This window comes from Hyperoodon ampullatus, assembly GCF_949752795.1.
Source record: "Hyperoodon ampullatus genome assembly, chromosome: 7".
In the NCBI taxonomy this organism is placed as follows: domain Eukaryota; kingdom Metazoa; phylum Chordata; class Mammalia; order Artiodactyla; family Ziphiidae; genus Hyperoodon; species Hyperoodon ampullatus.
Genome location: NC_136920.1, coordinates 38617761 through 38634332, shown reverse-complemented (window position 1 = coordinate 38634332; position 16572 = coordinate 38617761). Strand labels below are relative to the sequence as shown.

Here is a 16572-nt window from a genome sequence, read left to right as displayed (position 1 = left end):
AAACAAGCCAGAAGTTCTATTACTTTTCTTTCAGGGAGAAAAGGAGCTTGGGAAGCTTATTTTACACAACTAATTACACATCAACATCACAGTTCTGTTTGGATAAACTGGATACTGGGTCCTGGAGTGTAGACAGGGAAAAAGTGATCCCAATGTTTTACTTCCAGGTTTGAGATTTAAAACAAGCATTTGGACCAAAATGTTCACCGCTACAGTTACTTTCTGCTTTCCATTTTTAAGCCAAGGTATCTTCATAGAGTCCAACTAAAAGTCAACAGTTTGGCCTTTACAGAGTCCTTGTAAAAAAATACTGCCTTTTAGTGCTTGAAGTTTGTGAATTGTCTCCCTTTTCTTCTTTAGGAGTTGTTCCCCAAGATTTCATCAAGGTTGATGTCTTTCATCCAGTCATCATTACCAGGCTCTGTCTTCAATAAAGAATCAATGAAATCAGCATCACTGTTTAGGGCAGGGCCCATGTTATCAGTCTGTTGGTTGAGAAAGTCAAAAGCTAAGTCATTGCCATGGTCAGTTCCTTGAAAAGCCCTGGAACTTTGGTTGGGTGAAGGAAAACTGCCAGCTGTCAGGGATGATGGCTGGCTTATGCTTGTCCTCGACTGACTCAACCCTGTTCCTGACTGGTTCAAATTAGGCAAAATCTGTGTGCTTAGCTGATTGGGTCTGAGATTCAGACTTCTGAGTGGACCCATGTTTTGTCCATTTAATGTCTGGCTCATTTGGTTCATGGGTCTCATTTGCACTGCTGGTGTTAACTGATTAGGGGGAGCCACTGTTCTCTGGGAAAATTGCTGGCTACCTACCGCCTGTTGCAATGACTGGTTTGGAGTATAGGCTGTAGGTGTGCCTGGGGGGAAGCGGACTCCTGTAGACTTCAGCGCTTCCTGCTGTTTGGTTGTTGCTTCTTGAGAGGCCCAGTTTGGTGCTGTTGTGTTGGATGTGATCATTACATTCGACGTTCTCTGTGCTGGCATGCTTGCCATACTATGGGTTAAATTTGGTCTTAATTGTTGTGAATTGCCAACAGATCCAGCTCCAAAAGTGGCCACATTATTATTATTATTACTGGGCCCTAAAGTGGGTGGCCGGGGCATCAGAGGGTTGTTTTGATTTGCTATCAATTGGCTTGGGTTTCTGTGTTGGGTCAACTGACTCATTCCTGAAGTGACGCTGTATGTTCCAGGTTGATTGCAAGGCAGATTCCCATACATCCCTATGTTCTGAACTGCTGTGGATAAGGATGGCATTCTTGTCCCATGAGAAGTAGACATGAGGCTGGAATTTGGAGTTAAAATGGTGTGTGTTGAAACTGGGTTTGCCAAAGCCTGGTTAGAGTTTAAACTCACTGTTGATGAGCCACCTGAGAAAAAGAAGATAATTATATTAGTTCATAACAGTAGGTTATCTCTTCTCTTATAGTGATTTACAGTAGCTTATCAGCTCTGAGACTGTCTTTGGGTGTAAGAACAAATAAAGAGAAATAATCATCATAGCATATTATATAAAAGGAATAAGACAGTTTTGGGGGGGAAGTATCACCCTAAGTTACCCCTTGGTCAAGAGTTTACACATTATAGAAAGAAGACTGAAATAGAATGGTTCTATTTTTTAGGCTTTACTTTATTCTTCTTCTGGAATCATTGAGGGGAAGTGATAGTCAATCTTCCATTTTGAATTAGCTTTACTCTGTTTCAAGACCAAAGACTACAACTTTGATTATCCAGCTGTCATGAAATCCATGCTACTGGTCACCCCTGGGTCCAAATTAGAACATGTGGATGAACCCTATACATGGCTACTAGATTAACAGTGCAAATCTATGACCTTGAAAATCATGTCCAATTTTCATCTGCATCCCCACTCAAGAAGCTGCTATAAGACAGGTAAATTCCCATCTCTTCAAACATCTGGAATTCAATGTAATCCATGCTCCAATGATTATTTCCATACAGAAAGCACTCTGCTCTAGGAGGATTAGTCATTATCGCACTGTTATCCACACATCATGAACTACTTTCACTCACACCATTTCCTTCTCATATGATGCCCTTCTTACCTCACCAAGCCCTATCTTTTCTTCAAAGGCTCAGGCCAAGGTCCAAGTTCCTTCATTAAGCTTTCCCTGATATTCCAGCCTCCTATCTCAAGCTGCATTTGCTCTTTCAAGTTTTCATTTAGCATTTAACTTCTGTACTGGGAAATACATGGAGCCTCAAAGTGCCAGCTAGTTATGTTGATACCTGTAAATAAGTGATTGAATGTGGGACCACTCAATCACAGTCTGCTGAATGAGGAGATTCCACCTATTGGACAGTGATTAACTGACACATTGAAATCTTCCTGGCTTGAGGAGGTTAAAATCATCATGGCAAGACATCTTGAGAGGCAAAAATGGAATGCCAGAAAGATAAATAAAAGTGCCTGCTGGATGATAAGTTCCATGAGAGAAAGAATTTTTGCCTGTTTTGTTCACTGTCATATTCTCCAAGTTCAGTGGATGGTGCAAAGTAGGTATTCAACTGATATTTATTGAATGAATGAATGAATGAATGAGTGAATGAGAGATTAAGGCAAAGATATAACTTGGAGAAAGATACTCTTTTAAAGTACTCTCCCAGCAGAGAGGCAGGGAGGCCCAGAGAATCAGAGATACTGAGAAACAGAGAACTAGACACACATATGAGTATCAGAATGGCAGTATGAGAAGAGAGCATGGTTGCAATTATAACCCTAGCATATCCCCTATTGCTTGAGGATAGCTAGCTTGGTACACACCTTGAAAGACTGAAGGTCTTGCTATTTGTTTTAAAATATGTCCCCACTAAACTACATCCCCCTTGAAGGCAGGAACAGTCTCTTTATCTCCTTGTATCTCCAGGTTTAGCACAAGGCCCTCACTATGTAGGGCAGTGTTTGATGAAGAGGGATCAGAGTCAGATAGGAGAAACTTGGACAGTAACTCAGAGTTCATAGGCTGCTAATGAGATTAAGCAATATCAGCTTGGTATCTGAAGATTTCATGAGAAGAGAATTTCCATTATGGAAATGCTATGGAAAAAATTTCGAGGCTTAAAAAATCACTCCCTCTAGGGACTTCCCTGGTGGCGTAGTGGTTAGGAATCCACCTGCCATTGCAGAGGGCTGGAATCTACCTGGTCCGGGAAGATCCCGGGGATCTTGCCGGGGAGCAACTAAGCCCATACGCCACAGCTACTGAGCCTGTGCTCTAGAGCCCGCGAGCCACAAATACTGAAGCCTGCATGCCTACAGCCCATGCTCTGCAACAGGAGAAGCCACCGCAATGAGAAGCCTGCACACCGCAACAAAGAGTAGCCCCCACTTGCCGCAACTAGAGAAAGCCCGTGTGCAGCAACAAACACCCAAGGCAGCCAAAAATAAAAATAAATAAATAAATAAATTTATTTTAAAAAAAATCACTCCCTGTAGGTGCCCCCTATTTTAACAATATTCCCTGAGAAGGTTTATGAGGAGAGCTGTATTTTTAAACAACTAGAATAGGGAGAATTTCCATAAAGTTAAAAAAATATTAATCACAGTTAATATTAAGAAGCTCTTAATATGTGGTAGAAATTGTTCTAGGTGTTTTTCATACATCATTTTTAATATTAACAACTGGGCAAGGTGATTATTATAGTACTGAGATTGAAAAAAAATGATAAAAGAGTTTGTGTTGTGCTTGTTGTTTATTTCATTCGCAGAAGACACGTGAAGTACAGTGCTCTAGAGTGGTGATTCTTACCCATCTGGGGGTTAGCAGCTGGTTGCTAAGGTCACCTCCCTCAGGAAAATGCCCATATGCACTATGGAAGAGACTTCTAGGTCCCTCCCAAATACCCAACCTCCCTGTCTTCTTTAGAAACAGAGCCTTGATTTTGCAGCAATGTGCCCAGCTGAAAAACCACATTTGCCAAACATCTTTGCTGATGGGGGGTCCATATGAATAAATTCTGGCTAAAGGCAGAAGTTATTAGGTGATGGACTTCCCTGGTGGCGCAGTGGTTAAGAATCCACCTGCCAAGGCAGGGGACACGGGTTCGATCCCTGGTCCGGGAAGATCCCACATGTTGTGGAGCAACTAAGCCAGTGTGCCACAACTACTGAGCCTGCGCTCTAGAGCCCATAGGCCACAACTACTGAGTCCACGTGCTGCAACTACTGAAGCCCGTGTGCCTAGAGCCCGTGCTCTGCAACAGGAGAAGCCACCGCAAGGAGAAGTCTGTGCACCGCAATGAAGAGTAGCCCCTGCTCACCACAACTATAGAAAGTCTGTGTGCAGCAACGAAGCCCCAATGCAGCCAAAATTAACAAATAAATTAATTAATTTAAAAAAAAGAAGTTACTAGATGAGTGTCCAAAAAAACCTACTTTAAAAAGGGAATCTGAGGGCTTCCCTGGTGGCGCAGTGGTTGAGAGTCCGCCTGCCGATGCAGGGGACATGGGTTCATGCCCCGTTCGGGGAAGATCCCACATGCCGTGGAGTGGCTGGGCCCGTGAGCCATGGCTACTAAGCCTGCGCGTCCGGAGCCTGTGTTCCGCAACGGGAGAGGCCCGCGTACCGCAAAAAAAAAAAGGAAATCTGACTCATTTGGGAGGCCATTTTACCTTTTCCCCTCTTCCCCTCTTTCACCTTTCTATCTGGAATATGGATATGGAGACTGGTGATGTGGTGGCCACAAGGCAACCCTTAGGATGGAAGCTATATGCTCAAGAAGGTGGGGTAGAAAGACAAAAGAAGCCTGGATCCCTGATAACATGGTAGAGCCACCAAACCAGCCTTAGACTGCTATCCTTGGGAATCTTTTATATGAATGGGAAAAGAAAAGCACAAACATTCACCTTGAATTTGATATAATATTTCAGAGGGCTCTTGGCTTCCCCCAAAGCCACTGATAGGCCATGATATAAGAAGCCATGTTCCAAATAATACCCATATTATCTTTCAACCTCCTTGAGGACAGACTCAGAGAATCCTCCTTTTGCCCTGAAGCAAAGCAGTCTTAGAGAGTGGAATATATATATATCCCATTCCTAATTTTAGTGGAAAGAGGCAATCTGGTGCATTTGAAAGTGTTTAAATAAATGAGAACAACATATTGATTACTACACTTAACAGGACCAGAAAATATTAATAAACAGAAATATTCACAGCCCCTCCTTCTTTAGAGAATCTCCTTTATGGCCTTAAGCAGAGAGAATTTAGGAAAATAGAGGACAAGCTTAGTTTACATGAGAAGCTGCAGGGAGTTCTGGGCAGAAAGGCTCGAATAGATGCTGACTAGGGGAAGGCAGGGGTAGCACAGGCTATGTTTAAAGAGGTTCTTTTGGAGTTCAGAGAGTGGAAGGGAGGGATTTTAGGGGTAGTGTCTGCCACTTATGCTATATTGAGATATCCATTAAGAAGTTTTGCTTTATTTTTTGGTTTGTTTTTTTGTTTGTTTGTTTTTTAACATCTTTATTGGAGTATAATTGCTTTACAATGGTGTGTTAGTTTCTGCCATATAACAAAGTGAATCAGCTATACATATTCATAGATCCCCACATCCCCTCCCTCTTGCGTGTCCCTCCCTCCCTCCCTCCCTCCGTATCCCACTCCTCTAGGTGTTCACGAAGCACTGAGCTGATCTCCCTGTGCTATGCGGCTGCTTCCCACTAGCTATTTTATATTTGGTAGTGTATATATGCCAATGCCACTCTCTCACTTCGTCCCAGCTTACCCTTCCCCCTCCCCTGTGTCCTCAAGTTTTTGACCCACCTCCTAGAGAAATGGAAATAAAACAAAAATAAACAAACAGGACCTAATGAAACTTCAAAGCTTTTGCACAGGAAGGGAAACCATAAACAAGACGAAAAGACAACCCTCACAATGGGAGAAAATATTTGCAAACTGAAGCAACTGACAAAGGATTAATCTCCAAAATATACAAGCAGCTCATGCAGCTCAATATCAAAAAACAAACAACGCAATCCAAAAATAGGTAGAAGACCTAAATAGACATTTCTCCAAAGAAGATATACAGATTGCCAACAAACACATGAAAGGATGCTCAACATCACTAATCATTAGAGAAATGCAAATCAATGATACCATGAGGTATCACCTCACACCGATCAGAATGGCTATCATCAAAAAATCTACAAACAACAAATGCTGGAGAGGGTGTGGAGAAAAGGGAACCATCTTGCTTTATATTTTAAATGCAATCCACCTTTGGTATTTTTAAGAGACTTCCTAAAGACTTAATTTGCTTTTCAATTATTTTTTGGTGATAGGGCTATTTGTCTTAGGGAGATGAGCCCAAAGGTGGAGATGAAAAGATTGGGTACTATGTAAGTTACAAATGTGACTATGAGGGAGAAATGTCTGCTTACCTTACACTATCTGGGTCAAGATATGCTGTTGGGAGGAGAATGGTTGAACCTAGCAGTTAGAAAATATTTATGCTTTTTTGACTCTCACAAGTAGTCCTGAGAGCAGTGAAATATGTGAATAAGGAACAAAAATAAGCAAGAAAAACTGATGAGTAGACTAAAATAAATTCCAGTTTGGTCTTGATCTGAAAGTTAAGTGGGAGCTAGAGAAGGAGTCTAAGAAACATGTTACAATTAAATATGAGATGGGGGAAGGAGGAAATACTAACAACTGAACAGTTTTCTTCTTTGCACCGTTATGATTTTTATTAATTTTTAAGAACACTTACCAGAATACTGAGCTGTTGGCTGCATGTTGCCCACATTTCTTCTTTGGTCTTTATAATCTGGGGGTGGCCTTGTCAAATGTCTGTTTATCTGATCTTGTGGAGCAATTTTCTCCTTGAAAACACAAATGAAAACATATTAAACTGCATTGTTACTTTCTCAGTTGTAAAAATGTATAGATTCAAAAAAGTAAGAATATAAGAAAAATTTTGCAGTCATATTTGCGAATTATGTATCTTACTTAGTTTTTATTCATGATTTGCAGTCATAGTGGTGAATCATGGACCTTATTTAGAGACAAAACTTTTCAGTTTCAATCTCCTGCATGAAAGTGTAATTTCTACCTCTCCTTAACATTCAACATGTGTTTTGGGTCTTGTAACTACTCTCATTTTCTTTATTTTGCAATTAGCTTTCAGCGAGAACAAAATTTCTATGAATTCTGAGATGAGGATTTCTAGTTTTGTTTTGTAGCACACCTGATATACTTTGGTACCTATATATAATTTTGGTCCTACCAAGTGTGTAAGGTGTAGGAATAAGATTGCCAGATAAAGTGCAGGACACTCAGGCATTCTATATTTTTATTTGCTAAATCTGGCAACCTGAGATTGGAGGAGATAACCTATCAGATACTGATATAGGCATTCTGTGCATATTACCTATTTTTTCCCCCTCATAAACAACCATTGAAAGTAAGTATGGTTATTCCCACTTAAAAGATAAGGAAATGGAAGCTTCCTTAGGTTAAGTAACTTGCCCAAGATCACACAGTGGTCGAACCAAAACCAAATCCTGAGTCAAAAACTTAGGCTTTCCAGCCACACAATGCAAGGGCCTCTTGCTGCTTCGTTTCTCTGTGCCCCATTCTCAGAGCCCAGAAATTTCCCAGTCTCCCTTCTTTTCTTCCTTCTGGAATCAGCCACCTTTAGATCTTTAGAGTAGGTGAGTTTGGGGGCTAACAGAGGAAACAGGGGCGTTCTTTTTATAGTGTCAGTGGCCTCAGCCAAAGACTACCAGGAATGTAGAGGGAAGAACAAATCTGACTCCATGTTAGATCTGGCCCTTTTCCTGTGCTTAGTCCTGCTGGCTCTGAACCTTTTATAAAAGAATGTTGCCTACAGCCTGAAATATACAGGATAGCCTATTCTCAGGGCTCTAACCTTTAAGAGTCCATTCATATAGAGATAGAAAGTTACAGAACAGAGAATAACATTTGTCTTGTTGGAGGTTTATGGGAACACCTTGACTTGACCTACATGGATAGCTGCAAAAACAAAGGATTCCGACACCAAGAAGTTTACAACAACTAACAACTCCCCTCCCTCACCTTCCTTTAAAAGTCCTTTGCTGAAACCCTTCAAGGAGTTTGGGGCTTTTTGGGCACAAGCCACCCATCTCCTTGCAATAAACCTTTCTCTGGACCTGCAATAAACCTTTATGTGCTCCAAACTCTGACATTTTGGTTTGTTTGGCCTCGCTGTGTGTAGGGGCACATGAATTTGCATTCAGTTACAAGAACATACCTGTTGGGTTTATCACTCACTGGAGCGAGGAAGAAGGCATATCACGGGGGACCATAGGGTGTCTCAGCAGGAGCGTATTAGAAAGAACCTATTATAGGATTTGGGCTTTGACTGGGTGATTTAGGGAGGGTCTAAGGAAGCGAGGATTTGTTCAAGGTTGTAAGCTGTCAGAAAGTGAGGTTGATTCTATGACTGAATAAAGAATTATTTGTCACTCATTTAGCAAAAGAGGAGAATTTTTCCTATTTTGTGAGTTGCACAGTGACCTTGCTTATGTCTGGGTTTAGACAAAATTATGAAGTGGCCTTCTTTTGTCTCATTTTATCATGGTCTCAGAGCAATCCTGTCTGAGCTTCGTGTTCTGTAAAATTGTTTATGTCCAACAGAGAACAAAATAGCCTGGCTGTGAGTGTTGTATCAGTTCTGGACATCAGGAGATTTTTTTTGTTTGTTTCTCAGTATGGATCAGGAAGTTTTTAGAATGGCTTCACTGAAACTTTGCATGAACCCCAAAGCAACCCCCTTTTTCGAAGATAAAAATAATTGGCATAGGTATACAGAGAACAATATAATTATAGAAAAGTCGATAAATAGAAAAGAAAACCTTGTAACAGGTGGGTTAATTAGATGGAAGCCAAATGTGGGCTGCCCAATTTAGAACCCACTTAAACCATGTATTTCTCAGTTTCCCAACAAATTCCAAACCTTCTAAGTAGCATAAATCTACTATAAAGGGAAAAAAGTGGCTTTAAAACAACAACAAACCAAATTCAAATTCTTGTTTCTAAGGAAAAAGACTTGAAAGACTCACAGGGATATGGGGGCATCAAGTAATTCATATAAAACACAATTTTTATGAGCTAAGTGTAAATGAATCAGAAGCATATGGATTACATTTCTTTTAAGTATGGGTTTACAAATTAAGGGAAAAAGTGGTCAGTGAAACTCTTTCTGGTTTTGCCCAAACCCTAAATGTTTAAGAAACAGCTTGAGATGTTCCATGAACCCAAATGTGGCAATATGCAACCATTCCTGCTGTAAACTATTGTGCAAGCTGACAGTTTTGATTTTTATGCCAATATGGGACTTTCTGAAATCTTCTCTTTTTCAGAAGCATCTATCATATTTTCTTATGCAATTAGGTGTTTCTATTGTAGAAAACAGAGTTCACGCATGTGTGTGAGTGATAATCAGGCCTTTGCTGCTCTATGAAAGACTAGATTTCAAATCTGGATTTATTTTTACATACGTTCAATCTACTTATTGACTTTTTATTCTCCTGAGGGGTTATTTAGGTTGTTCAAAGTGTTAACATACAGAGCTCTGGAAACTTGAGTTTCTTAAAGTACTTGTTCACAAATGAGTTAGAGTTAATGGCCTTGCATGTGGACAAGAACTGCCATACTATCACTTTGTGCTGAGGGGCAGCAAAGACCAGACTTCAACACTGAATGGAGACTGCTCCATTTGCAAGAGAATGACATCCCCATTCTACGCAAGTGTAAACTCACAGGCCATCCCTGAGGTTACTTCTGTGCAACATGAAATTTAACTTCACAACTAATGTCTCATGATAACCCAATATCTTGGACCCAAAAAACTAATATAGAAATAATCTTCTGTTGCCCATATCTGTTCTGCTTCAGTTTCGCTATCTCAAAATGTAAAATATGGATAATTCTAGGACCTTTCTCATACTCCTATTGTAAGGATTAATCCTTTAATTCCGTAAAAGCGCAGCATGGTGCTTGGCACATAGTAGGTGCACAAAACGTGTTGGTAATTATGATGCCCATTGTAACAAGTACTACTCATCTCTCTTCTTTGTGCTTCATTGGTGGGAAAATAATAGAAAGTACGGGATAATACTTTCATGAGAAAATGTCTCAATTTAGGAGCCTATGTGGCCTTGCCAACTGACTGCAAATGACTACAAAACATATGCTAATGTAAAGTGGCATCAAAGACTGTTTCTTCCTGGATATGCTAAAAAGCACAGGCACCCTCAATGTCCGCCAAACAAAAAGAAATGTGAATGGTTTATAAAAATCACAAAAACAGCAGCCTCATTCTCATTCATCTCTCACAGCTTAGCTACTGCCCTTTGCACCTGTCCCAGCGGTGACTCAAATGGGACTCCATGGGAGTTAGGACAGTGCCAGGATAGGACCCTCATGGAATGTTTCCTCGCCTTTTAATGAGAGCTGAAAATCCAGAAATTCAACTTCTGCCTGTTACAAGTCAACAAATTAGTAGTGTTGAGGGGAATGATGGAAGTGTACCCAGTAAGCCAATCTTAGATTGTATGTTTTTCTCTTCTACTGCCCTTGTTTCTTAGCTATTTTGTTTATGAAGATCATAAAAAGGGAGGGAGTGGGTAGGAGGAGTGGAGATTTCGAAACTATGACTTATAGTAGAAATTAGTTGTGTCACTTAGCAATCCAGTCAGTGGTTCCCCTACAACTTAGGGCAACATTCAAGGTCACCTATAAGTTTATTTCTCACTATTCCTTGTTCAAGATCAAATAAGTTTATTTCTCACTATTTCTTCTCACATGCTCTGGATTCCAAACTTAATTCCATTTGTCATTCGTTAAAAAACATAAAGGATTGTTATGATTTGTACTTTTCACTATGCATTAAATATTTCATCATACAATCTCAAACTAACCAACAAATACACATCCAGGCTATACCTTTCGGTCTCTGGCCCACTCTCCACCTAGAATGGTGGACCACTCTATCCATCAGAATCCTACAGTCCTTCAAAGTCAAAGTCAAATTTTATCTCTTCTGGGAGACTATCCTCAATCTCTCCAGGCTGGATTTTATCTTTCCCTCCATTACATTTTCCCTCGCTATGTTATACCTTTATTATAATGCAAATCAAATCTGAATCTAGTGCTTCCTTGTTTAAAATGCTTTAAAGTCCTCTCCATGGCTTTTCTTTTTTTTGTTTTTGTTTTTGGCCACACTGTGCAGCTTGCAGGGATCTTAGTTCCCTGACGAGGGCTTGAACTGGGGCCCCCAGCAGTGGAAGTGCAGAGTCCTAACCACTGGACCTCCAGGGAATTCCCTTCCATTGCTTTTCAACAATATAAATTCTGATTTAGCAAGCTTTATCCTCTGGTCTCTGATCTCTAGCCTCCTAGCCTTTCACTTCCCTATCCTTGTGCACGTGACATGCCTCAGCAAATGTAATATGTAGTAGACTTTATTGTCCCTGAGTCTTTGAATATGCTGGTTCTTCTGTCTGGACCCTCCACTGTTCTTCCCTCTATCTCCTACTTCACCTTCAGATCTTCAGTAGATATAACTTCCTCTCTGAAACCACTTCTGGTAATCCCACATCACAGCGTTTAATCACATGTATTACAATTGCCTATTTATCTGACATCCCCAGAGGGCTCTAAGCTCCTTAAGGACAAAGACAGGGTTGTCTTGTTTATGGCTGTAGTCCCATTGTAAATTAGTAAATATTTACTGAATGAATGATACGCTTATCACACCCTGCCTTTCCGACTCTTACTGCAAAGCTCCTTGAGTATAAATTTTTTTTTTTAATTTTATTTCCTGTGTACCTTGGCTCTGTCAACCTGGAGACGGTTAACTCTGCCTCTTTCTTCTTTCATTTGGCCAAATAGTCTGAAGGGAAAGAATAAAATTTGGAGAAAAGGCTTTGGTCTTAGGAGGCAGGAAGGGTTTGGAGCAGTTGTTGAATGTATGAGTTTGAGAATATAGCAGGGACAAGCAGATAAATAGTGAAGTAGGGTTAATGCTTGGGTAATGTGTGGGAAATAATGACCTTGACTTTAAGGTAAGGCCACTTAAATGTGAAAGTGGGAAATACATTTTCGGTTTCCTTAAAAAAATCTACTATTCTGAGATGCTTTATTTTGGAGGTGAAATTTTAAGTTTTGAAACTCCACACTGGCTTTTAAAGTTGCTTTAAAACCCTTTCACCTCTAAAATCAGTTTGGATTTGAGTTGATTAAAGTTTTGTCCCCTATTTTCTGCCCCTTGGGGCTATGGAAGAAGACTGGTTTCCTTTGCCTGATACCAATGCCCATGTGGTGGTTCTAAACATTCCTGGGCTGGGCAGGGCTAGTCAGCCCAGGTCCTGTGCATTCCAACTGTCCAGCAGCTGGTAAATCAAGTTGTTTTTTTTTTCCTGCAGCACTTTACATGTATAGATTTAACCTCTTGTACAGCCAGGACACCCTGGTGGCTGTCCCGTAGGTGGACACAGAGACAAGCACAGTAAGTAGAAATGGAAAATAATGAATTCCCTCAGTTGGGCCAATAGGTATGTGCAGTAGAAATTGGGAGAAAGTTTTACCGTGTCAACCAGCATCTGCTGCTGGAGGAGAAGCTGCTGTTTCTGCTCCATGATCTGCCTCTGTAGAGTCTGTTTCTTTCCCATCAATTGCTGATTCAACAGTGATTGCTGGGAGTTCATGTAACCACTTCCAGTGTTTGGATTTGAGCAGGGGTTGGGACTTGGACTGGGGCCTGTGTTCTGGCCTACCACAGAGTGTTGATCCTAAAAAAGAGAAGGGGAGGGGGTGGAAAGCTACTGTGAATTAAAAGAAAAAAAAAAACTTGCACAAAGATCATAAGCTTAGATTCCAAACATTTTTCAACGTGTTAAGATCAAACGTGGTTAATGGGTTGGAGATCAGAGAATTGCTTTTTAAATGTAGAAGAAATAATTGCATATCACAGCAATCAAAGCAGCTGGTTTAATGACATTAGGGTACTGGAAATGCTCCCACGTGACTCTGATGGTGGAACCTCCGCATTCCAGAAGGTATTTATGGCATGTCAAAGAAAATTACCATAAATACATATGGCAAACCTCTCAATTGCTCAGGAACAAACACATCATAAAGTAACAAGTTCTTCCTTTTCCCTAAAGTTAGCCCATATCATTGCTGATCCTGCAATGAAAATCATTTCAATTCACATGTTTAAAAGTTGAATAACCATTTCGGACAGAAGGGGCCTAGCTTTCTGTGATAAGGTAGGAAGACCTGTGAGTTTCTGTTTCACAAACACTGAAACTTGTTAGGGACTTCACCTTTCAGAGACTTGTTAATTTTCCTCCCTGGTCAGTAAGTTGGGAATCTTAGTGCATTAATCAGTAAAAGAATATCAACTGACAATAAGAAAGTATTGGTCAAAGACTCACAACTGTGTGTTAAATAATATTGGGTACTGGTGAATTGCCATTCTAACTTGAGGTCTCTACCAATGTTTAGGCATTGACAGGTCAGCACCCTCCAGGGCAGAAAGCTAAACCCAGCCAGGTGTTTTCACTAATTCCCAATGGTGTGTTTAGGATTGAGCTGTGCACTGTTGGGGTTACAAGAAAACTAGAAAACGTAGCCCTCATTTTGGAGAACTTATCATCTAATTAAGGAAGAAATGACATGCTTACATGTAAAATACAAGAAAATACAGAATCAAGTTTTAGATTAAATGATACAAGTATTAAATGAAAGATCCTCCCACTTTGATTATACTCATCTAGGAAGCAGATACCCAGGTGGGCCTTGCTCCAGAAATTCTGAGGCCACAGATCCGGTACCTACTCAGGTGATTCTAATGCTCATTGCTCCAGGGAATGCTCTTTGAGAAACACTGGCTATATGGGAGCAATAAAATCCAACTTGCATTCCCAGCTGGACTGTGTGAGGTTACAAGACATTAAAAAGATAAAGCAGGGGCTTCCCTGGTGTTGCAGTGGTTGAGAGTCCGCCTGCCGATGCAGGGGACACGGGTTCATGCCCCGGTCCGGGAAGATCCCACATGCCGCAGAGCAGCTAGGCCCGTGAGCCATGGCCGCTGAGCCTGCGTGTCTGGAGCCTGTGCTCCACAATGGGAGAGGCCACAACAGTGAGAGGCCCGCGTAACGCAAAGAAAAAAAACATAAAGCAACTCCCATGATGCCTGATGAGCAGTAAATAGTAGGTACTCCACTTGTGGACTTGCCTTCTCTTTCTTTAGTTATCTGCTGAACTATTAAAAAAAGCCACCAGTTCAAAGCCTGGGGATGCAGGAAACATGGTCTTGCTTTAATAATCCCTGGGGCTACAGAGCTCACCAACTGCCACGAGGAAAAGGGATACAAAATAATCCTAAAATGACCATGCACTGAGGTTTGTTAGAGGCCAGTCATTGGGCTTAGCACTTTATGTGATTAATATCATTTCATCCTCCTAACAGAACAATGAGACAATGAGCAAGGACTATTATTTTCATCCTAATTTTGCAGATGAGAAACGTGCCTCAGAGAGATCGCTTAGCTGTAAGTGGTTGCGGAAGATTTGAAGTCAGGCCTGTCTGACTCCAGAACTCCAGTTCTCAATCACCATCCTCTATTGTCTCTCAGTTGAGACAAGAAGAGTTCGGGAGAAAAAGCTTCCTACTGTAAATCTGGGTCAACCCATCTGTCCATGCAGCAAATGTGTATTGAGCACTGTTCTAAGGGGTCACCCTCAATCAGGCGCCTGGAAGGGAGTGTTTTAGGGAGAAGGGCAGAGGTGTGGGGACGGGGAGGGGGTGGTCCTTCTCACCAATCAATGAAAAATAATTAGAGTCAGCTCTGAGGTAGGAACATCCTCTGAGCAGCCGAAAGGAACTATCCCTAACACATCTGCACTCAATGCCCAGTCAGATCTGTCAGCTTTAAATCCATCATGGCTCTTGGGAAAGATTTCACCCCACATGTCCTACAAGCCACCAGGACTCTCTCTTGGAGTGTGCTTCTTTCATCTGGGTTAGGGGCTCAGGTCAGGGCCCTGATACTTTGTTCTGTGCTGTGCTATTATTTATTTCTTAATATCCAATTATTTATTATATAGACCAACCAATATAGATTTATGAAGTATTGTGTCATAATTTCCTCATGTGTAAAATGAAGGTAATTACATTCATGACATAAAATTAGGCCAGATGAAATTTAGAACAGTTCTAGGCACTTAGTAGGTTCTAGATAAATTTTAGCAATTAATATTTTTCTTACTTGCTTATCTTTGTATTATTTTGTGTATGGCAGAGATATTTTAGAAACAATTATTTTTGTGAAGGAGCTTATGGTGTAAGTGTACTTGACTGCACATGTGGTATGTTTGCCTCCTATCATTTTTTAAACAAAGGTAGTCCCTGGTGCTCTCCAGCTGGCCACAGTCCCCATTATTCCTCATTTTATTATACCCACCCTTTTCCCTTATTTCTATTACTTGCTTGGCCCATGTAGGCATTTGAAGTTAAGATCTCTGGCTTATATTTTAAAGATGACATACAGATGACCAAAAGGCACATGAAAAGATGCTCAACATCGCTAATTATTAGAGAACTGCAAATCAAAACTAAAAAGAGGTATCACCTCACACTGCTCAGAATGGCCATCATCAAAATGTCTACAAATAATAAGTGCTGGAGAGGGTGTGGAGAAAAGGGAACCCTCTACACTGTTGGGAATGTAAATTGGTGCAGCCACTATGGAGAAGAGTATGGAGGTTCCTTAAAAAACTAAACATAGAGCTACCATATGATCCAGCAATCCCACTCCTGGGCATATATCTGGAAAAGGTGAAAACTCTAATTCAAAAAGATATGTGCACCCCAATGTTCATAGCAGCACTATTTACAATAGCCAAAACATGGAAGCGACCTAAGTGTCCATCAACAGATGAATGGATACAGAAGATGTGACACACACACACACACACACACGCAGTGGAATATTACTCATTTGCAGCAATTTGGATGGACCTAGAGATCATCATACTGAGTGAAGTAAGTCAGACAGAGAAAGACAAATATCATATATCACTTATATGTGGAATCTAAAAAAATGATACAAATGAACTTATTTACATAAGAGAAACAGATTCACAGACATAGAAAACAAACTTATGGTTACCAAAGGGGAAAGGGGGTGGGATAAGGGATAAATTAGGAGTCTGGGATCAGCAGATACACACTACTATACATAAAATAGATAAACAACAAGGTCCTACTGTATAGCACAGGGAACTATATTCAATATCTTATAATAAACTATAACGGTTTATATAATATCTTGTATAAACTATATATATAACTGAATCACTTTGCTGTACACCAGAAACTAACACAACATTGTAAATCAACTATACTTCAATTAAAAAAAGAATCTCTGGCTTATATTTTACCTGGGAATGTAAGATACACACATCACAAAGCCCATGGACACACTCACTCAAAGTTACTGCATTAAAAAGCAATGCATAGTCATTTCCATTAGGTGGTATGATACCTACTAGTG

General features: G+C 40.6%; 1 protein-coding gene across 1 annotated transcript in view; it reads right to left on the bottom strand.

The window, feature by feature from the left end:
• Positions 1-356: 356 nt before the first annotated feature.
• The window catches only part of MAML2 (mastermind like transcriptional coactivator 2), a gene marked incomplete at both ends in the record, with an annotated part of 366323 nt that continues 350107 nt past the window's right edge, over positions 357-16572 (bottom strand). Inside the window, 3 exons of the mRNA XM_079707545.1 lie at positions 357-1375; positions 6735-6846; positions 12598-12801. Coding sequence (XP_079563671.1) covers positions 357-1375; positions 6735-6846; positions 12598-12801 — 1335 coding nt within the window. The remainder of the gene's footprint in view (positions 1376-6734; positions 6847-12597; positions 12802-16572) is intronic.